The sequence below is a fragment of the Danio rerio genome, chromosome 24, assembly GCF_052040795.2.
Source record: "Danio rerio strain M-AB ecotype USA chromosome 24, GRCz13ab, whole genome shotgun sequence".
NCBI lineage: Eukaryota > Metazoa > Chordata > Actinopteri > Cypriniformes > Danionidae > Danio > Danio rerio.
In genome coordinates, this window is record NC_141044.1 from 3,649,408 (window position 1) to 3,672,500 (window position 23,093).

At 38.5% G+C, this 23,093-nt stretch overlaps 2 protein-coding genes and 1 long non-coding RNA gene across 14 annotated transcripts in view; 1 reads left to right on the forward strand and 2 right to left on the reverse strand.

The window, feature by feature from the left end:
• nck1b (NCK adaptor protein 1b) overlaps positions 1-5,433 on the reverse strand; it is a 162,006-nt gene extending 156,573 nt beyond the window's left edge. For all 4 annotated transcript variants that reach the window (XM_087309047.1, XM_087309050.1, XM_087309052.1 and 1 more), the window contains exon 1: positions 5,168-5,433. The gene's annotated coding sequence lies outside the window, so the exon portion shown is untranslated. The remainder of the gene's footprint in view (positions 1-5,167) is intronic.
• The window catches only part of wdr37 (WD repeat domain 37), a 48,360-nt gene that overhangs the window by 23,657 nt on the left and 1,610 nt on the right, over positions 1-23,093 (forward strand). For 8 of the 9 annotated variants that reach the window (XM_087308721.1, XM_087308723.1, XM_087308719.1 and 5 more), the window contains 8 exon segments: positions 1,060-1,195; positions 2,302-2,373; positions 2,543-2,587; positions 3,963-4,039; positions 5,206-5,440; positions 6,057-6,198; positions 20,179-20,313; positions 22,782-22,896. In XM_087308721.1, coding sequence (XP_087164847.1) covers positions 1,060-1,195; positions 2,302-2,373; positions 2,543-2,587; positions 3,963-4,039; positions 5,206-5,440; positions 6,057-6,198; positions 20,179-20,313; positions 22,782-22,896 — 957 coding nt within the window. 9 annotated transcript variants of the gene reach the window in all.
• On the reverse strand, positions 13,110-17,339 carry LOC147837929 (uncharacterized). The gene is made up of 3 exons (XR_015524704.1): positions 13,897-17,339; positions 13,628-13,782; positions 13,110-13,497 (listed from the first exon to the last, which is right to left on the reverse strand). It is a non-coding gene; the product is annotated as an uncharacterized LOC147837929 (long non-coding RNA).

Genomic DNA, 23,093 nt, shown 5'->3' on the forward strand with positions numbered 1-23,093 from the left:
AACAATTATTCAGGAGAGGTCGTGTTTTACAGTAATTGTACCTCAAAAAAATATTTTCTGTAATTCAAATGTTCTTATCGGAGATCTTTCAGTGTATTTTAAATGAGTTTTATGTAAAGTCTGTGATTTCAGCAATTTAAATGTCATTTAATCAACTTATTCAATGTAAATGATATATATTTTTTGTTTAAAGCAGTGTTTCTCAACCATGTTCCTGGAGGACCACCAGCTCTGCACATTTTCCATGTCTCCTTAACTAAACACGCCCGATTCAGATCATCGGCTTATTAGCAGAGACTAAAACACCTGTGATGAGTGTGACAGATCAAGGAGACATACAAAACATGCAGTGTTGGTTGTTCTCCAGAAACCTGGTTGAGAAACACTGATTTAAAGGGATAGTTCACACAAAAACTGAGATGTACGCACTATTTTCAAGTCGTTCCAGAATTGTATAAGTCTTCTTTTGTGTCCATATTTTAAAGAAAGCTTAAAACCTGTAACTATTGACTTCCATAGTAGGAAAAACACACACTACAGAAGTCAATGGTAGCTAACATTTTTCAAAATATCTTCTTGTGTGTAAATGATGCAATTTTCAATTTTGTGTGAACTATCCCTTTAAATTGCATTATCTACTTTTTGTAACATCTCCCTTTTTCCTTTTATTTATTTATTTACTTATTTATTTCAGATACAATCCTTACATTTTCACGCATCTTTCTTGACAGCTTTTAAACATTTCAACAGTATTTGTTTGCTATAGTGGTGTATTATTTTGTGTGTTCGGGTGTTTTACTTTTAAACGATCCTATTCAAGAAGTATTGACTATGCTCTCCAAGACCTTGGATCTTGTTCGAGAGACTGTATGACTGAATGCCGTGTGTTCATACAATCCAGCAGTGTAACCACATGAGTGTAGAGATGTTCCAGTCATGTATGGTTTGAGTATTTCCCCCATGCTTCTGCGCTGCTTACTGTGTCGCTCTGTGTGTGTGTGTGTGTGTGTGTGTGTGAGAAGCTCTGATCATACGCTCACTCTGGTTTCCATCCCTCAGATTGTGTCCAGTTTCAAAGCAACCACATCGCGCGCAGTGTGTCAGCTGGTCAAGGAGTATGTGGGACACCGGGACGGGATATGGGATTTGGCTGTGACTCGGGTTCAACCGCTAGTTCTGGGCACTGCTTCTGCTGGTATTTTTTACTTTGATAATTTGAGATTTCTATTGTGTCTACTTGTGTAATGTCCCTATCGATAGTGTTTCAGTCACAGTGGAGAACTGGCGAGCCAAAAAAATAAAATTGTTACTGTGCTCTCCATAGAAATGCAACACAATCCAGTCATATTTCCATCTGTTTCAGGGTACAGATATTTGATCAGCTAACAAAACCAAGAAATGATTCCAAACTGTCAATAGGGGGCACTTGTGATCCATATGTTGCACTTATATTTGTTTTTTAGTCATTTAAAACCAGTTAAAACCGGTCAGAGCTCCAATTGGCGGTATTTCCATCGATTTTGTGGATATTCTTCGACAATTGAATCATTGGTAGACCCACATCGCAGATTTCCAGATTGTTTTAGCCTACTATTGATTCTATTTATTTACTTGTGTAAATGTGTGTGTACAGTTGAAGTCCGAATTATCACCCCTTCTGTTTATTTTTTTTCCTTAATTTCTGTTTAACGGAGAGCACATGTTTTCAACACATTTCTAAACATAATAATTTTAATAACTCATCTCTAATAACTGATTTACTTTATTTTTGCCATGATGACAGTAAATAATATTTGACTAGATATTTTTCAAGACACTTCTATACAGCTTAAAGTGATGTTTAAAGGCTTAACTAGGTTAATTAGGTTAACTAGGCAGGTTAGGGTAATTAGGCAAGTTATTCTATAACGATGATTTGTGCTGTAGACTATTGAAAAAATATATAGCTTAAAGAGGCTAATAATTTTGTCCTTAAAATGGTGTTTAAAAAATTAAAAACTGCTTTTATTCTAGCCGAAATAAAACAAATAAGACTTTCTCCAGAAGAATAAATATTATCAGACATACTGTGAAAATTTCCTTGCTCTGTTAAACATCATTTGGGAAATATTTAAAAAATTCAAAAGGGGGCTAATAATTCTGACTTTAACTGTTTATAAATATATATTTAAGTGTTTATATTAATTTCAGTAGCATTATAGAATATTATTTTATTACTGTGATCATGATTACATTTAAGCTAAAACACAGATGAGCGCTAAGCTCTCTCTGAATGTGATTTATTATTATTTTTCTCTTTAGATCACTGCTCTATGCTGTGGAGTATTGAGACCGGGAAGTGTCTGCTAAAATACGCTGGTCACGCTGGATCAGGTATGAAACTTTTCACCAGTACACAGACAGCCAACATTTCTGCCTTTAACACTCCACAAGAGTGTTGATTTTGTGAACCTGCATTTTGAAGTGATTATTTTCAGGGTTTTACGAGCTGTAGGATTGGTGATTGTTGTGTACAGTGAATGTTTACTGTCTGTTTTTGCAGTGAACTCCATTAAGTTCCATCCCACAGAGCAGATGGCGCTTACAGGTATACAGAAAAACTTTTTAATGGTTTGCTTTTTTACACGATGTCTTCTATTTCTGCATGCCTTGTTTATTAATATATGTTGGTGAAAAACAAATCAATATGTATTTTTATTAAAATGATCAATTGACAATAACAATTTCTACAGTACAGAATATATAATCCAGCAACTGGATTGTAAAGAACGCATATTTCATTTATATCACAGATCAGTAATATTCGTCTGTCTGTCTGTAAATGGTTAAAATTAAAGGAGAAGAATATGCTTAAATCTGATTAAATAAAAATGGCGGATTTTTAATTTAGAAAATACTGAATTGTCTGAATATTAATGAATTTTAAATTAAGATTTTAAAAATATTTTTAAACATAAATGCAACTTAATTTCTATAATTTTGCTGATTTAAATTCAAGCTCAGTTGCCATTTCTGTGTGGAGTTTGCATGTTCTCCTCATGTTGGCGTAGGTTTCCTCCAGGTGCTCTGGTTTCCCCCACAGTTCAAACTAGAGATCTGCGCGGCACTAAATTTTGAATCCCGCTCCCACCTGCTCCCGCCAGGTTTTAGCCCTAACCCGACCGCTCCCGCTTATATTCAGCATTTGTTGTCCCGCTGCCCAACTTGCCCCGTTTTCTACCTGTGGCGCCCGTTCCCGCTAACGGACGAGGGGGAGAACAAAAGCGAAAACCACCCAGCTATACAGAGTCCAGACAGCCTTTAACAAGCTATAACACACACACATACACACAAGCACCAAGCAAGTGGCACACACACAGACAGCATCACGCTCTCTCTCTCATTCACGCATACAAGCACGCACGCACAAACACACACACACAGAAAGCTCAAAGCTCTCTCTCTCATTAACAACTAAAACTACTAAATTGGCCGTAGTGTACGAGTGTGAATGCGAGTGTATGGGTGTTTCCCAGTACTGGGTTGCGGCTGAAAAGGCATCAGCTGTGTAAAACATGCTGGATAAGTTGGCGGTTCATTCCACTGTGGCGACCCCTAATGAATAAAGGGACTAAGCTGAAGTAAAATAAATGAATGAATAATAAAAACAAATATAAAAATATTGTGAAAATGTCTTTGCTGTGTTAAACGTGCTCAGGATAGATTTAAAAACATATTACAATTTCACAAGAGAGCTTTTAATATTGCCTTCAACGGTGTGTGATTGTCTGCTGATCTTTCATGATGCTGCTAATGAGGAGTTATTTCATGACTGAGGGCTGTACTGCATTAAGACTGAGATGTTTCTCTCTTTCATATAGATTTGCATTTCCCAGATGCTTTTAAACGTGATTTGATCAATAGCTGTCCTTTTTTCTTTTTGCTAATGTTGCCTCTGTGTTTGTTTTGTCTGTTCCTGACAGCGTCCGGGGACCAGACGGCTCACATCTGGCGTTACATGGTACAGCTGCCACTTCCACAGCCTCCAGCAGACATCAGCGTGAGTATTAAACACACACGCACACACAAACACCCACAGAGACATGCGTACACACACGCGCATGCAGACGCAGACAGATACACTCAGACACATATGACACACGTGTACAGACAAACATACACACAAAGGCAGACAGATGCGTACACAAATGCATACAGTACACACAAACTAATTAGTTAACAGTAAGTGTAATATTAGTAATACTAAAATGTTCTGTGTAATAAAACAAAACAGGTAAAAAGTATTGAACACATGAAGGGAGGTGTGGAAATGCATGGAAAGCCCAGACTGCAGCTGAAATCTCTCAGTAGTTCTTCAGTAACCCTCTGCTTTTCCTCAGTGTAAATGAATATCAGCTGCTTCAGTCCAACATCTACATTAGCAGGATGATGGAGATGAAACCAGGGAGGACATTTCAGCAAAACAATGATCCACAACCAAGTAGACTCTCAAATGCTTTCAGAGAAAGAAAATCAAGATGTAGAATGGCCCAGCCAATCACCTGACCTGAATCCAATATAGAATCTCAGATTTGATAGACGAGACCCACAGAACCATTCATTCATTTTCTTGTCGGCTTAATTCCTTTATTAATCCGGGGTCGCCACAGTGGAATGAACCGCCAACTTATCCAGCAAGTTTTTACGCAGTGGATGCCCTTCAAGCCGCAACCCATTCCTGGGAAACATCCACACACACTCATACACTATGGAAAATTTAGCCTACCCAATTCACCTGTACCACATATCTTTGGACTGTGGGGGAAACCGGAGCACCCGGAGGAAACCCACACGAACGCAGGCAGAACATGCAAACTCCACACAGAAACGCCAACTGAGCCGAGGCTCGAACCAGCGACCTTCTTGCTGTGAGGCGACAGCACTACCTACTGCGCCACTGCTTCGCCCACCCACAGAACCATATGTATAATATTGTGAAGCATCCTATAGAAAATAACATGAATGTAAAAGCGAGATCTGTAAAGGGTGTACTCATTTATCCTGTGCACTGTAAACCCTTTAATTATAGAAAAGTGTTTTATTTTTTATGAAATGTTTGTCAATTTGATCAGTTTTTCTGGTCATAATAACAGCTGGAGATGCTGAAATGGTAATGAAATCAAATTACCTCAAACATTTGCTCTTGTCATTTCCTGTGCGACTCAGGCCTCGCTGGACGATGACGTGGATTTCTCTGATAAAGACGAGGCAGACGGCGACGCTGATGGACCCAATGAATGCCCCACCATCCGCGTGGCCACAACCACCTTGAAGAGCCACCAAGGCGTGGTGATCGCCGCTGATTGGCTGGTGGGAGGAAAGCAGGTGGTCACTGCGTCCTGGGACAGAGCCGCAAACCTGTACGATGTGGAGACCTCGGAGCTGGTGCACACCCTGACAGGTGAACATGAAGAGAAATAAATCAACATTTACTAATGTGTTTAAGGAGAGTTATTATGGATATTTTAATTCATTCATTAATTTTTCTTTGGCTTAGTCCCTTATTTATCAGGGGTCGCCACAGTGGAATGAACCGCTAACTATTCCAGCATATGTTTTACACAGTGTATGTCCTTCCAGCTGTAACACCCATACACACTCATGCACTACAGACATTTTAGTTCACCAATTCCCCTATAGCGTATGTGTTTGAACTGTGGTGTAAACCGAAGCACCCAGAGGAAATTCATCCCAACATGGGGAGAACATGCAAACTTCACACAGAAATTCTAACTGACCCAGCCGAGACTCAAACCAGTGACCTTCATGCTGAGGCGACAGTGCTAACCACTGAGCCACCAGTTTTTTAATATTTGTTGTTTTTTATTTCTTATACTCGTTTCTTTTATTCTTGTTCATGTAAACCACTTTGAATTACCATTGTGTGTAAAATGTGCAAAATAAATAAACTTGCTTTGTTTATTATTTGTTAAACCCTCAACTACAACTCAGTTGTATTGTATCAACCTCTACCCCAGCTCTAACCCTCACCATTACCTGTTTGTGTGTGTTTGCAGGTCACGATCAGGAGTTGACCCACTGCTGCACTCATCCGACTCAGCGTCTGGTGGTCACTTCATCCAGAGACACCACCTTCCGCCTGTGGGACTTCAGAGATCCCTCCATCCACTCAGTCAATGTCTTCCAGGGCCACACCGAGTGAGTCACATCATCTTTTTGACCGTTGACATATAAACAACCTGTCAAAATGAACATTTGGTGTCACTTTAAATTACTGTATGCTTGTAAAATATTAATATTAGAGTAAATTAAAGTGCTTTTTATAGAAATAATATGGTATAATATATTTTTAATATGACATAATAATATAATAACAACAACAATAATAAATATTATTATTATATTTTAATAAATATTATATATTTATTAAATAAATACATATTTCTGTATTAGACCATAGATAAAAAAGTAATGAATATTTTTTCAAAATGTTTTCCATAGTCATATTTTAATAAAATTTTCAGTTCTTAAAGTGTTATGATTTTATTATTTAAACATACTTTTAAAAAAATGAATGAATTAAGATATTAAAATTACAACGCCAAACACAATGTGATAAAAAATCAATGCATCCTAAAATATTATTTTAAAATTTTGTATATATTATATTATGTATTATTATTACCATAATAATAAAAAAGTTGTAATAAATATCTGTTAATTGATACATTTTATGACGTTTTTTACAAGCTTTTTGATTACTACAATTAGTTTTAAAAAATAAAATGCATCAACAGAATCAATATTAATTTTAGATCATTTTTATATTTATTGTTGTCTGTAGCACATTTATACAAATTAAGCAAAATATGATACGTTTGTCATGATGGTGATTAGAAATATGTTTTGGGTGATGCATATCGGCACCGTTATAGTAATTAAAATTGCTCAGATCATTTTTGTGAAATAAAATATTGGAATATTTATTAAAATGTTGTGAATAATATTGAAAATATTTTTGAAATATAACATTAGCAAACTTAACAAAAAAAAAAAAAACTAAAATGTATGAATTTAAACAAATAATGAATTAAAAGCTAAATTACTACCATTATTACTATTTTTATATTTTATTACTACAATATTTTAAATGAAAAATACATATATTTCTTTTGTTAATTGTTAATGTAATAATTTGAATAATTATTACAATTTTGTCGTTGTTGTTATTATTATTATTATTACATTTTAAATTACAAAATATTTTTTATTTTTTAATTGTTCTATTAATTTTATAAATTATTACAACGTATAATACCTACAACAACAACAACAACAACAATAATAATAATAATAGTAGTAGTAGTAATAATAATAATAACATTAATAATAGTAGAAATAGTAATAGTAATAGTAGTATTTTTCTTTTAATTGTTAATGTATTAATTAAAAAAGGATTTAATAATTACAAAAACTTATAAATACTAAATTATATGAACTAAAACATAAATAAAAAAATAATAAAATGAAAAAAAAATCTTAAAAATAGTTTTTGTTTTATTGAGGTAAAATATAAATTCTTAATAATATTACCAGTAAATATTGGTAAAAAATATTGATATTGTGGGTGGCTGTTGCTAAAGGTTTTGTCAGATAAGTATATATTTTTGCATTGCTATCCAAAATAAATTAATATTCAAAAAAGCCCAAATTAAGCAATAATTTGTCATCCATCAAAGTTCATCCCAGACATTCATTTAAATGACACTTTACAAATAATACATTATCCATGTGCTCCACCAGATGGCAGTGCATGTCCAGTAATTACACAAGCACCTCAACACACACTCATTTCACACTTAACTTTCATTTTATTCCCATACATCTCCTCTAAACTGTGTTAAAGCGAGCCCTTTACCGTCTGGCAGCGTTTGGTTTTTATTTCCCATCAGCAGCTGCAGCGTGAGCGGTGTTTTGGTGGCGTTTAAATGGGTTGTGTGCTGGTAGTTATGGCTGGTTAAGGCGGCGCTGCAGTCTTTTGATTACGGAGGATTACACGCCGCTCATTATGTCCAAGCCTAACATGTATAATTCCGTCAGATCCGGCGTAATGCTCTCAAATAGACAATCAGCGTAATGAGATTAGCGGCGTAGCACACTGTCAGCCCCGCCGCGCGAACTCAATTACTGTCCTTCACCGGCACACACACACACACACCATTCATTCAGCTCATTCATTACTCGCTGGACTCATGTCTGAGCAATAATGTGCTGCAGAGTCAATATAGTCACAGCTTGAAGCCATTGTTACACACAATATAGTGCAGTCTATATTATGTAAGGTATGCTTGACGACTGGCTGTTAAATTAATACGAATACCGAGATGGTTATTCGGCCATTAGGCCATAGCGGGGTGCCTTAAAGCGTGCTAAGTTTCAAATTTAGGCCTTACAAAGTCTTGAATTCACTGAATGAATGTCTTGTAGATCTTAAAGGGCACCTATGATGAAAATAATCTTTTGTAAGCTGTTTGCAGGTATACTGTGTGTGGTTATAGTGTGTCCACAGTCATATTGGTGAGATATAAAGACAATAAGTCTCTTTTTTTTATTTCCTGATGTTAAAATAATATCAAATCTCTGCAATTTTGAGGCCCATTGCAACGTGACGTAGGAGTGCAGTTTCCCCGCCCACCGAATTGATTGACAGCCGTGTATTAATGCATATAATTATATCCACAAGACAGGACGTGCGCAAAGTAACTGGGATTACAGCGATTTTACCGTCTTCACCACAGCCGCTTGTCAGTGCAATTATAGAAGAAGAAGCTTCAATTAAAGTTTGTGGACGTTAAATCAGGTTAAATTTATACATGAGCATAACGGATATCCATACAGGAGTGCATAATAATGTGTATCCAGTCACATTTGCCATGCTAAAACAGTGCAAAGTTAAACGTGTGTGTGTGTGTGTCCGCTGTGTGCGTGAACTTTGTTACGACATTGTGTGTGACTTGAGGTTCGAATTAACTCCATAACAAATACATCAAATAATCATTGGGAAAGTTCTTACTGTAGTATTTCTCACAAAGGTTACACGAGATCTGCTTCCTTTTGTAAAGTTCACAAACTGAGGCCCCGTTTACACTAGTGCGTTTTAGTTTTAAAACGGCGTTTTAGATCAAAAACGATCCGCGTCCACACTAGCGTTTCACCTAGCGTTTCTGAACCTATCTCTGTCCACACTACACCACCAAAAACATATATCACGTGACCATTTGTGCACTCTGGGCATGCGCGTTCTAGTATAAACAGAAAGCATGTGTCTCGCTTGGCATTTGGTTATTGTTAGTCAACAAATGCCGGTTGAACAATAAACACGATGGCAAAGAAAGCAAGAGAGGTATTTTTGTGGACAGACGACGAGGTCGAGATGTTACTAAACATAACAAATGAATAACTGCACAATGGCCCCTAAAACAGACAATAGTGCAAACAACGCTCCCATTTCTGTGTCCATGTTGTTGTTTACAGTAAAGGCTGGTCTGCTGTCTTCCGGTAACGTTAAAGCCATGTGTTAAAGTCATGGGGCTTGACGAATGAGGGAAGGATACGCAATGACACAAAAGCCCCAATCAGGTATCGAATCTCAGCAGCCCCGCCTCCGTTTTCAGATGTCTCCGTTTTTCCTCATCCACACTGAGACGGAGCAGCAGCGTTTCAGAATGAAAACGACCTCTTCAGCGTTTTCGAAACGCTACGTTTTCGGCGCTCGAGAACTCCGGCGTAATGTGGACGGATGGTGTAACCGTAGCAAAACTTAAAACGAAAGCGCATTAGTGTAAACGGGGCCTGAGGTTGAAGCTTCTTCTTTTGTACTGACATGTGGCTCTGGTGAAGTAAAGACATTAAAATCGCTGTAATTCAATACCAACATGCACGGTTTTAAAAACGATTTAAACTTGTAAAACTCATAATTGATCACATTTGATGATGACTGGTGATCACAGAGAGCTCAACAGATCTTTTAATCCCGGTTGCTTTGCACACGTCCAGTCTTGTGGGTATGATTATACGCATTAATACACGGCTGTCATTCAATTAGGTGGGCGGGGAAACTGCACTCCTACGTCACATTGCGGTGGGCGTGAAAATGGGAGTGATTTGGATCCTATTTGAATGCCAGGAATTTATTAAAAAAAGAATTATTACAAAACATTAAGGCCCTGAAAATCTTGCAACAATTCATCAACATCATAGAAACTTGAAAAACTTTTTAACCAATGTTCCATCCAACCACACAGCAACATGCTAGAAAACACTTGGCACCAAAATAACAATGCCCTGAAAACCACCCACACTGCCCTGGTGTTCCGGCGGTGAGCACACACACACTGTCTTTAGAATGAGCAACAACTGACACACAAAGTTTGACTTGGAAACACACCGAAAGCTTAATGAATGAGACGTCTGACAGGAAACTGCAGCGCATCTGAGTGCTGTTCATGCAGATGTGTGTGTGTGTGTGTGTGGGCAGTAGAGACAGCTGTTGGTTGTAATGAGTGGCGTACAGTGCAGTGTGTGTGTGTTGATTGAGTCCCGCATGAGAGACAGAGAGAGGCTGTTGTGCTGTCAGTGGGAGTGAATGCTCTGCTGCTCTGGGACTGTAAGATGAATGAGCTCTGCGCTTCTCCTGGCAGGAGCTGAAGACCTCCTAAAGACCAGACACACACACACACACACACACACACACACACACTTGCACACCTTCACACCGCCTGCGTTTATGTTCATTCATGCTGAGCACATACAGTAGTGCATACATGAGTCATGCTGGACTACACTCACTCCCTCACGCACTTGCTTATTTGTTTATTCACTTGCTCACTCACTCACTCACTCACTCACTCACTCACTCACTTACTCGATCACTCACTCCTTACTCGCTCATGCACTCGCTTGCTAACTTACTCTCTCCCTTACTCGCTCATTCACTCACTCCACTTACTCATTCACTCTCTTAAGCCGTGGGCCACACTACACATTTCGCCCCATAGACTTCTATTCATATGCAGGTGAATGCAACAGACCGGAAGCACAAGCTTGTGTGATAGGTTTTGCATGTTTCTGCATTACAAAGTTCAAGCTCAATAACATAATATCTCTCAATAGAAATTGAATATACAGTTGAAACCAGAAGTTTACATACACTCTAATAAAAAGGAACAGTACCATTTAAAAAAAAGTAAAATCATACTAAACGTTTACTATTTTAGGTCCATTAAGATTACCTAAATGATTTACATTTGCTAAATGCCAGATTAATTTCTAGACAGTCAAAAGTTGACATACATTTCCTTGGTATTTTTTAAGCTTTGCTTTTAAACTGTATAACTTTGGTCAAATGTTTTGGATCTCCTTCTACAAGCTTCTCACAATAGTTTGAAGGAATTTTGGCCCATTCCTCCTGACGGAATTGCTGTAACTGAGTCAGATTTGTAGGCTGCCTTGCTTGCACAAGCTTTTTCAACTAATTTTCTATAGGATTGAGTTCAGGGCTTTGTGATGGCCACTCCAAAACATTCACTCTGTTGTCCTTCAGGCACATTTTAACTAATTTGGCAGTATGCTTAGGGTCATGGTCTGTTTGGAAGACCCATTTGTGGCCAAGTTTTAATTTCCTGGCTGATGTCTTGAGATGTTGCTTCAGTATTTCTACATAATGTTCTTTCTTCATGATGCCATCTATGCTGTGAAGTGGACCAGTCCCTCCTGCAGCAAAACAGCCCCACAACATGATGCTGCCGCCCCCATACTTTACAGTCGGGATGGTGTTCCTAGGCTTGTAAGCTTTCCCCTTTGTCCTCCAAATGTAACACTGGTCATTATGGCCAAACAGTTCAATCTTAGCTCTATCAGACCACATAAATTTGTCTTTTTCCCAGTGTAATTCAGAAAATTGTAATCTGGCTTTGTTGTTGATTCTGGCTTGTTGATTTTCCCATGTTGTCACACAATGAAGCAGTGTGTTTGAGCTTTTCCTTCAATACTATTCTACAGTTGTGCCTCCAATTAACTTAAATGTTGTCAATTAGCCAATCAGAATCTTTCAAAACCTTGACATCATCATCTGAGCTTTTTCAAAGGCAGAATAATCTTATTGTATGTAAACTTGACTTTCAGCAAAAGTTATAACAAGTTCTCAAAACATTTCTCTCTTATCATTCTGCTATTAAGCAAAACAGAAACAAATGTGATCATCCTAACTTACCTAAAAGAGAAACAGTTTAGTCACAATAAAATCTGACTATTTTTTAAAATGGTTATGTGCCTTTTTATACAGTGCATGTAAACTTCTGGTTTCAACTGTAGGAAGCCATTGCTCGCTTTATCAATGCCTAATTGTCTTGTTTTGCAACTACGCATCCTGCATCCTACTTTTGGAACTTCAAATCATTTTATTTTGTATGTCCTAATATGAATAATACATGTACACATTTAAAAGGAAGTACCTATTTTTTTTCCATAATTAGGTTTCAAACTGTCATTAACAACAGGATGCATGTCTAATTTTTCCAGCCTGAGAGTCTGAAAGTGCTGTACAGTTACTAATAGTGAGTGAAGTTTAGCTCAGTTGTGCAGTGCAGCTCACATATGCTTGTCTCCCTTCGCTAACCTAGAGCATCAGGACGCACCATGAGCGCAGTATTGCGACATATGGACACTTAGATGAAAACATTCAAGCCTTTGCCCACTGTTTTTCTGCTGCTAACAGCATATGCAGTGGAAACTTTACAGACTGGCGTTTTCAGAGCTAGCTAGTGTATGCTGGTGCTCATAGAAATGGTGAGTCACCAAAGCTGAAAGCGCCTGGGTGCCAATCATGGCGGTTTGAGCTTCAGCTTTTAACCATACGATAAAATGCTGTCGAGAAAAAAAAAAGAGCATTGCGCATTCGCTATGTACGTTGTATAGCTGTCAATATGGCTGAAAACCTAAATTTGAAATTTGAATTCTAAAGGCAATACTTAATGTTACAGGAACGGTATTGTCTGATAATAAATGATGAGACTCACTTTTTAAAATCGCGCATCATTTCAAATGACTTCTTAAATACAGTATATTGCCCTTAATGTGGATTTAAGGGAAAACATCAATAGCCAGAGATAAAGTCTTTTAACAGACATTGTAATGTTTGTACCATCACAAAATTGCAATAACAAACATAATTCGTCAAGCTTACAGAGTTTTTCATGGATCTTTTTTTGAATGTGGATGCAAGTATATGGATGTAAACACATTTACTGATGGTCAAGATGATTTGAAGTTAGCGGTTATTTAGCGGTTGGTATCTCGGAATAACATACCTTGGAATGATGCAACTGACCAATCAGAATCAATTTATTCCAGACAATATAGATGTAAACGTATTCACTGACAGTCAAGATAATTTGAAGTTAGCAGTTATTAAACGGTTGTTATCTCGGAATAAGATACCTTGGAATGACGCAACTGACCAATCGGAATCAAGTTATTCCAGACAATATGGATGTAAACGTATTCACTGACAGTCAAGATAATTTGAAGTTAGCAGTTATTAAACAGTTGTTATCTTGGAATAACATACCTTGGAATGACGCAACTGACCAATCAGAATCGTGTATTCCACACAATGTAAATGTAAGTATATGGACGTAAACATACACACTGACGGTCAAGATGATTCGAAGTTAGCAGTTATTTAGCAGTTATCTCGGAATAGCATACCTTGGAATGACGCAACTGTTCAATCAGAATTGTATATTAAACACAATGTGGATGTAAATGTATTTACTGACCATCAAGATGATTGGAAGTTAGCAGTTATTTATTGGTTGTTATCTCAAAATAACATACCTTGGAATGACGATCAATCAGAATCAAGTTATCACAGACAATGTGGATGAAAACATTCGCATACGGTAAAGATAATTTGAAGTTAGCGGTTAGTGTCTTGGAACTACAAACCTTGGAATGACGCAACTGACCAATCAGAATAGAGTATTCCAGACAATGTGGATGTAAACGTATTCACTGACGGTCAAGATGATTCGAAGTTAGTGGTTATTTAGCAGTTGTTATTGAGGAATAACATATCTTAGAATGGCGCAACTGACCAATCAAAATGTGGATGTAAACGTATTCACTGACGGTCAAGATGATTCGAAGTTAACGGTTATTTAGCGGTTGTTATCTTGGAATTACAAATTGTAATGTCGCAACTGACCAATTAGAACTAAGTTTTCCAGACAATGTGGATGTAAACGTATTCACTGACAATCAAGATGATATGAATTAGCAGTTATTTAGCAGTTGTTATCACGGAATAACATACCTTGAAATGTCGCAAGGTAATTAGACTCGAGTATTCCAGACAGGCAAGTAATAACTAACATTGACTAATGAAGCCTTATTGTAAAGTGTGACCTCTTGTTTTGAGTTCCACAGCAGGTGCGTGTCGGTAAGTGTTGCATAGGTATCCTTTTTGACACCAAAAGATAGTTTAAGTCTTCACTAGGTATTACGACCTGTTGCTCAACTTCAGATGTGACCTTATGAACGCATACTGGCTCTCAAAAGGACAGCAGAATGGCCTGAAATGCCGTCTCATGATCATCTAATGATGATGCAAATGCTAATGAGTGGCACATTACAAATGAAACATGACAGGAGTGTCGCTGTTCGCCGGGGCCTGTAGTGTTTGTCGCCTCATTCCCCTTTCATCTGCAGGGCATTTCCTGTCAGAGCCGCTCTCTCTCTGTCAGGATGCGTATGAGAGTATCATCAGTGTGCTGGATTTCAGACAGACAGAGGGAGACACACCTGCTGTCTTGGGGAATGTGTCAGAATGGGTTTCTCATTGAGGAAATATCACAGCTGGTGTCTCCTTTGAGACAGATCACGCAGATTCTGGATGACAAGCCCAACTATTTTTGTTTCTCAGCCAGTGTTAAAAAAAAAAAAAGTCTGGCAGGAGGCTAAAGGGCCTCTAGGTAAGGTTAGGTGATTTAAAGAGGTCATGAACTGAGAAATCTACATTTACTACAGCTTTTGATATATAAGGGGTCATTTTACTGAAACAATATCCTGTATGTTTTCCTTATTACTGAAATAAAAGCGTTGTTTTGACTGTTATTTTCTTCATAAAATCCATGTTAGCCATTTAGCAACGAAGCTAGAGTCACCAGGCAAACAGAAGCCCTGCCCATCACGCGAACCCGTGTGTTTTGAAGTGAATTTGACACGCGAATGAAGCGGATTTGACGCGCGAATGAATCAGGGTTTGACGTGCGAATTAAGCAAGTAAACTCAAATGTTCACGCGGCAATTTACGCACGAATAGCGCAATTTATTTGCTCGTTCCGCGTCTGGTGTGAACACAGCATTACTCTCATCTAGGGATGGGTATCGTTAAGGTTTTAATGGTATTACTACTTTTATCGATACCACTTAACGATTCGGTACTTTAACGGTTTTCTTATCGGTACTTTTTTTAATGAAAAATTAACACCACATTTTATTACATTATTACATTTTTAATGTAAAATAAATCAAAACAAATAATTGTAAAACAAATAAATCATTTTTTTCCTGTAAAAGAATGTACAATGGTTTGAAGGAGAATGACTCTCAGTTTAACCGTTCTTCTGGAGAAAAATCAACATGTCTGTCTTTTCTGCCAGAAGTCGGGATCTTTCTTGGTTTATTGTGCTCCCTGCAGTTGAAAATACCCTGTTTGAGTTGCAAAATGCGGTTAAATGAGATAATGTTTATGATTTTTTCATTAACGCATTTAAATAAATGAGTTAACAGTGTTTTTTAAAAAGTTTTGGAGCATCTTAATGTAAAAATAAGCTGTGTTTTATAATTTTTTAAATAATAGTTTATTATTAGGCTACTCATAGGCTATATTTGTAAATACAGCTGATGTAAAAGCAGTTTTAATGTTTAAAATTTAGTTAGACTACTGCAAAAAATACATCTTTCATTGTAACTGAATGTGTGTGTTTATTTAACTATTAATATTATACTAATTTAGATGATTGACTGCTGGCATAACGAAGGATGATGTAACGTTACAGTTAGTAGCTAAGCAAATCAAAAACTTTTGATTTGTCTTCCTGCAGTTAATGCAGTTAAGCCAGATTGATTGCATTTCCGCTTGTACAAGAAAACAACTTGTTGCGTTTGTTGCAACGAACAATGTCAATGTCCACTTTGGAAATGCAACCTGTTTGGTTCACTTCGCAAGTTTATGAGCTGTGTGCGGGCGAGTCTGTGTCGCGAGCTATACGTGTGCGCTTGACTTTTACACTTGACGAACTCGCCAGAAACACGAGCATTTCTCATGTGACACTGCCAATCGTGCAGATGAATATCAAATATCGTAAATTAGAAAACTTGGTCAGTTATATTATGCTACTGTGAATAATGTTTATTCAGCAATGATTCTCCAGTACAGATAGCAGAACCGGTAACGTCAGAGCTTATCGATACTTCTGCCTTTTATAAAGTAGCACCGATACCGATAAAGTACTGAGTACTAATATGTACTAATATGAATGTTTTTAGCTGTATAAAAAGATGTGCAACCTCAGACACTCATGCACGCAATATTGAGTTATTATAATTGAACATTTTGACATCGAAGCCTAATAACATTTAAGGTCAAATCGCTCAACTTTAATAGAGTCCTAACTTCAGACGTATGTGATGTCACTTTTCACACCGGCAACATACGATATTGAAAGCAATGTGTGAAACTATTTATCATATATGTGGCATTTGCTTGTGTTCGCATGACACATTGAAAGATACACACCGTAGATATCCAGTGACACCTATTGTATCTGTTAGGCCTTCAATCTGTACAGATAAATTTGCATGTAGTCAACAAAACTTTCCTTTTGTTTCCATGAAAGTCGTCATATTTCACAATTATGGATTTTGATGTCTTAACCAGTGTTCCCAGCATCAGCAAGAGCATGTAATCACATACATCGTCTTTAGCCATTGCTTTAAAGAACTTATTATACTCCAGCACTGGATCTCTATTAAACACACACACACACACACACACACACTGCTCTTCGTCTAATGAGTCTCGACCTTGCTTGTCAGTGGTCCCAGGGGAAACGGAACATTCCCAAAATATCATTTGAGTTGTAATAGGATTTTAATCAAGCTTTTAATCTATTATCGGGCCCACCGTCGCCCCCCCACCCCCTTACCTTCCGGAGCAACCCGCAATGTCAGAAAGTGTTTCCACGCTTCACTTTGGATGTGAACTGTGCCGAAGCGAGCCGAGCGAGGCTGTTAAATGTGGCCAAACTCAAGTCCAAATCTTTAATGCAGCGGGAATTTAGCCCCTAATTAAACCTTAATATCATGTCAATTCAAATTAGCACGGCTAGAGGCGAGGAGAGGACCAGCTCCGGCCCCCTTTTTTATTTTTTTCATTTTTCTCTCCCTCGCTCTCCCGAGAGAAGGGAATACAAAGAGGAGAGAAATGTCAGCAGGGAATGACGTGATAGATTAGAAATATTAAGGTCCATTAAATGGAAGTGTGTGTGCTGAGCGGAGCAGTTAAATGTGCGCTGTGACCCTGAGGGTTGCTGACATTCCTGCTGTTCACCCAGACTGCCTCAAATCACACACACACACACACATACACTCTCTCTGCCTCATTTTGCCCCAGCTGCTGGTGTTCTCGTGCCCTCGTACAGCAGGGCAGAGGGTGGTCTTTCCAACCAGGGAAAGAGGAGTTTCATTTCATAATCACAATAATATAATTTGTTGGGAAGATTTCATTTTGGTATCGACTAAGACACTCATCAGAGAAGTCATGTGCTGTATGGGCTCACTTAGCCAGACTTGTTACTAGGCACAAAGTCTTGTCCACATTGTACCTGTGTCTTGAAGGGTTTTTGTCTTGAAATAGTCATCTGGAATGGCAAAGAAAGTGTTTGAGCAGGACTCCCAGAGTTCTTCAAGACTCTTTGGAATCATCTTTAATGCCTCCTCCTTCATCTTACCCCAGACATGCTCAGTAATGTTCATATTTGGTGACTGGGCTGGCCAATCCTGGAGCACCTTCTTTGCTTTCAGGAGCTTTGATGTGGAGGCTGAAGTATGAGAAGGAGCGCTGTCCTGCTGGAGAATTGTCCCTCTCCTGTGGTTTGTAATGTAATGGGCAGCACAAATGTCTTGACACCTCTGTGGATGTTGCAGCATCCCTCATACAGCAGAGCAGAGGGTGGTCTTTCCAAGCAGGGAAAGTGGGAGTTTAGATTCATAATCACAATAATATAATTTGTTGGCAAGATTTAATTTCAGTATCAACCAAGACCCTTATCAGAGAAGTCACATGCTGTATGGGCTCACTTAGCCAGACTTTTGAGTATGCACAAAGTCTTGTCTACGTTGTATCTCTGTCTTGAAGGGTTTTGAAACTGATGCTTCACCATGTGGCCGACAGATACAGAAAATTTGGAAATGTAAAATTCTGTCATCACTTGATCATTCTTGACTTGGATCAAATAATTAGGAGTTTCGTTTTGCTGCTGAACACAAAAAAAATATTTTATAAAAATGCTGGAATCTTGTAACCCAGTGGCAGGGTCGCGCAGAGACCTTTCAAGGGGCATGTGCTCTAAGTAAAGACCCGGGGGCAGGTGGTGAATGATCGCAAACTCAATACCGGAGGGTACTTTCATTGGTTTCTGTGGGGCATTTTTTGATCCAAGAGAAAAAAGGGCATGTACTCTGCACAGGTTGAGCCCTACCTGTGCACATGCCTGCCCCCAGTGGTGCCTAAACTTTTCCTGGAGGTTTAGCTCCAACTTCCTTCTAGTATACCTAGAAAGAACTTAATCAGCTTGTTGAGGTGTGTCTAATTGGGGTTGGAACTAAACTTTGCAGGACACCGGTTTTCCAGGACCGAGTTTGGACACCCCTATTGCAACGATTGACTTCCAAGGTAGGGTTGTCGAAAGTATTGTTCGGTAACAATCAGTGCTGAAATATAAAAAACATCCATTCCCCACTAACATTTGAGGGCTGTTGAAGGTGTACTTAAACACAGCTGATTGGCCATCGTGTTTACATGCCGTTCACCAAGTGTAAAGACAGATAGGCGGACACTGGAGCATTTCGAATGGGCTACGAGTGATCTGCTGATCGATAGACTGATGGATATGAAATTATTCAGTTTCCGTCAATCTTTGTTTGCACTTGATGAACAAAGATGAAGAATAGTGAACCGATGAGCAATCAGTCATTTCTGCTGAGCTCTTGAACACAATAGCCAGTCAGTGGTGTTTAGGTACTGTGGTGTTAAATGTTGGAAATCTCAGTACCGAACTTGATAGTTTTGACCTCTCTACTCCAAAGTTTTTGTTTTTCCTACTATGCAAAATGTTGGTGACCCCTGCTGTGGAGGACTGAAACCAGATTTTCCTCAGTACTACTGGACTAGTAGGGCTCCGAAATTACACAACTATTTAAAATATATATTTGTTGAGGAACTACTGTTAAGTCTGCCATTGGGAATACAGACAGAAGTTCACATGATATGCTTCCTGATCCAATGAGGACTATAAAGGGCTGTGAATAAGGCTGGGGGAAATGACCTTGGGCACTCTCTAGTCACTCTGTAAGGTAATTCTTCATGCCGGTAAAAGAGTCTATCTTGATTTAAAAAAAAAAAAACATAGGTGCTGAGCTCGTTACTTTTAGGGACTTGCCGTTTTGCTGATGTACTTCATCCAAAGTCCCTTACACCACACTTAATTCAGGGACAATCCCTGCCGGAGTGTTTTAGAGTTAAGCGTCTCGCTTAAGAATGCAGTTATTACACAAACAGATTGTCATCTCAGTAATACAGCATCCCATGATTCCTCTGTGACTCATGATCAGGATTAAATTGGTGCCCTTCATATTATAGACCAAGCTCGTTGACTTTTTGCGACGTCAACTGTCAACTGTTGTTTCAGAACAATCCATATGGATCTCTTGTATATTCTTGTGTTTTCAGAGTTATATTTTTGGCTTGGAGGTGTTGAAGAGTGATTGGAACATGTTTGAGGTGTGTGTGTGTGTGTTTGAGGTTTTATTGACATGCCACATTGTGGGTTTCAGCACCGTGACGTCAGCTGTGTTCACCGTGGGAGACAACGTGGTGTCTGGAAGTGACGATCGCACCGTCAAGGTGTGGGACTTGAAGAACATGAGATCTCCGATTGCCACCATCCGCACCGACTCGGCTGTTAATAGGTAAGAGCAGCAGGTTGCTGGAGGTGTAAGACTGCTTCCTGCGACTTGTTTCTGAACATGTAAAGACAAGCCTGTTTTAGTAAGTCATGGGAATTGGAGAAACTTGATTCCTCAGAATTTAAATATTTTGAAAGGAACAAGTCAAGTCAGACTTCTAAAGCAGAAACTGTGTGGAAGATAATGTGTGTAGGTTATTCGAAGCACAGTAACTACAGGTTTGATCAAAAGTGAGTTACATCAAAGCGTACAATGTTCTTTGTGACATCTTTTCTGGGATAAAGTTTTGGGATAAAGCAACCTGGGTTCATTTTGCCAAAGTTCAAAGAAACTAAACTGCAGATCTACCTACAACATACAAATTTGACTTACTTTTTTCTCGTTTTTTGTGCTTAAGTAGTAACTGCACTTTACCTTTATATGAAGAGGGAGATATTTATTAATTTATTGATAGATTTAATGGATGTATAAATGATTTAAATGCCTACAAGCACATTTTTATAGCCACTTTTGAAATCTTAATTTTTAGAAATATTCCCCGTACTTCATGTTTTTATCTCTGGAAGTGGTCAAAACTGGACAGGCTCAATATGTTTTATTGCATTTGTGTTTAGTGTTGTCCAGTTGTAATCTGATTAGTGAAGAAGAAAAAAAAACGCATTTTAATACCAAGTCCAAGTGCAGTCTTTGTGTAAATAATATCAATGTAATGTATTCACATTTAAATGGAAACTAATACAATCTTGTTTAATTGATTCGTTGGTTTGTTTGATTGACTTGGCTGGCTGGTTAATTGATTGGTTGGTTGCTTGAGTTAGTTAGATGGGTTGGTTAATCAATTGATAGATTGGTTGGTTAGTTGGTTGGTCGACTTGTTAGTTGATCAAGTTGAATAGTTAGTTGGTTAATTGGGTTGATTAGGTTTGTTGCTTGATTTTTTATTTTTTTGGTTGGTTGATTAGTTAATTGGAGTCGCTTGGTTAGGTGATAGAGTTAGCTGATTGAGTTGATTGATTGGTTGAGTTGCTTGGCTGATTGAGTTGGTTGGTTGATTGAGTTAGTTAATCAATTGATGGGTTGATTGACTTGTTATTTGATTAAGTTGACTGGTTAATTGGTAGATTGGTGGGTTGACTGGTTGGTTGATTTCTTAATTAATTGGTTGGTTGATTAGTCAATTGAGTTGATTGATTGATTAATTAATTGGTTAGTTGGAATTGGTTGATAGAGTTGGTTGATTTGTTGGTTGGTTGGTTGATTAAGTAGGTTGATTTAGTTAGTTAGTCGGTTGAGTTGCTTGGTTGGTTGATAGAGTTGGTTGTTGAGTTGCTTGGTTGGTTGGTTGAGTTGCTTGGTTGGTTGGTTGAGTTGCTTGGTTGGTTGAGTTGAGTTGCTTGGTTGGTTGGTTGAGTTGAGTTGAGTTGCTTGGTTGGTTGAGTTGAGTTGCTTGGTTGGTTGGTTGAGTTGCTTGGTTGGTTGGTTGAGTTGCTTGGTTGGTTGAGTTGAGTTGCTTGGTTGGTTGAGTTTAGTTGCTTGGTTGGTTGGTTGAGTTGCTTAGTTGGTTGAGTTGGTTGTTGAGTTGCTTGGTTGGTTGGTTGAGTTGCTTGGTTGGTTGGTTGAGTTGCTTGGTTGGTTGAGTTGGTTGTTGAGTTGCTTGGTTGGTTGAGTTGGTTGTTGAGTTGCTTGGTTGGTTGGTTGAGTTGCTTGGTTGGTTGTTGAGTTGCTTGGTTGGTTGAGTTGGTTGTTGAGTTGCTTGGTTGGTTGAGTTGGTTGGTTGAGTTGCTTGCTTGGTTGGTTGAGTTGCTTGCTTGGTTGAGTTGCTTGGTTGAGTTGCTTGGTTGGTTGAGTTGGTTGTTGAGTTGCTTGGTTGGTTGAGTTGCTTGGTTGGTTGAGTTGGTTGTTGAGTTGCTTGGTTGGTTGAGTTGGTTGTTGAGTTGCTTGGTTGGTTGGTTGAGTTGCTTGGTTGGTTGTTGAGTTGCTTGGTTGGTTGAGTTGGTTGTTGAGTTGCTTGGTTGGTTGAGTTGGTTGGTTGAGTTGCTTGCTTGGTTGGTTGAGTTGCTTGCTTGGTTGAGTTGCTTGGTTGAGTTGCTTGGTTGGTTGAGTTGGTTGTTGAGTTGCTTGGTTGGTTGAGTTGCTTGGTTGGTTGAGTTGGTTGTTGAGTTGCTTGGTTGGTTGGTTGAGTTGCTTGCTTGGTTGAGTTGCTTGGTTGGTTGAGTTGCTTGGTTGGTTGGTTGAGTTGCTTGCTTGGTTGAGTTGCTTGGTTGGTTGAGTTGGTTGTTGAGTTGCTTGGTTGGTTGAGTTGGTTGGTTGAGTTGCTTGGTTGGTTGGTTGAGTTGCTTGGTTGGTTGATTGAGTTGGTTGACTGAGCTGATTGGATGGTTGGTTGATTGAGTTGGTTGGTTGGATAAGTTGGCTGGTTGATTGAGTTGGTTGATTGAGTTGATTAATTATATTTCTGTCTTGACCTGCAGGATAAGTGTCTCTGCGAACCAAAGAATCATCGCTTTGCCACATGACAACCGTCAGGTCAGGCTGTTTGACATGAATGGGGTTCGTCTGGCTCGTCTGCCACGCAGCAACAGACAGGTACGTTTCACACTGTAAAGAGACATTTATTAACTTTCTTGTTGCCTCATGTCTGTTCAGTTTCTTTACACTCTTTAAATTGCCCATCTACTTAAATTGAAGCCCTTTTTAGTTTAGTGCTTAGGGATAAAAAGATGACTCTCAATACCCGAGTAGCTGTGTACTTTTATCCCTGCTGTTAGGATTCCTTAGATGAA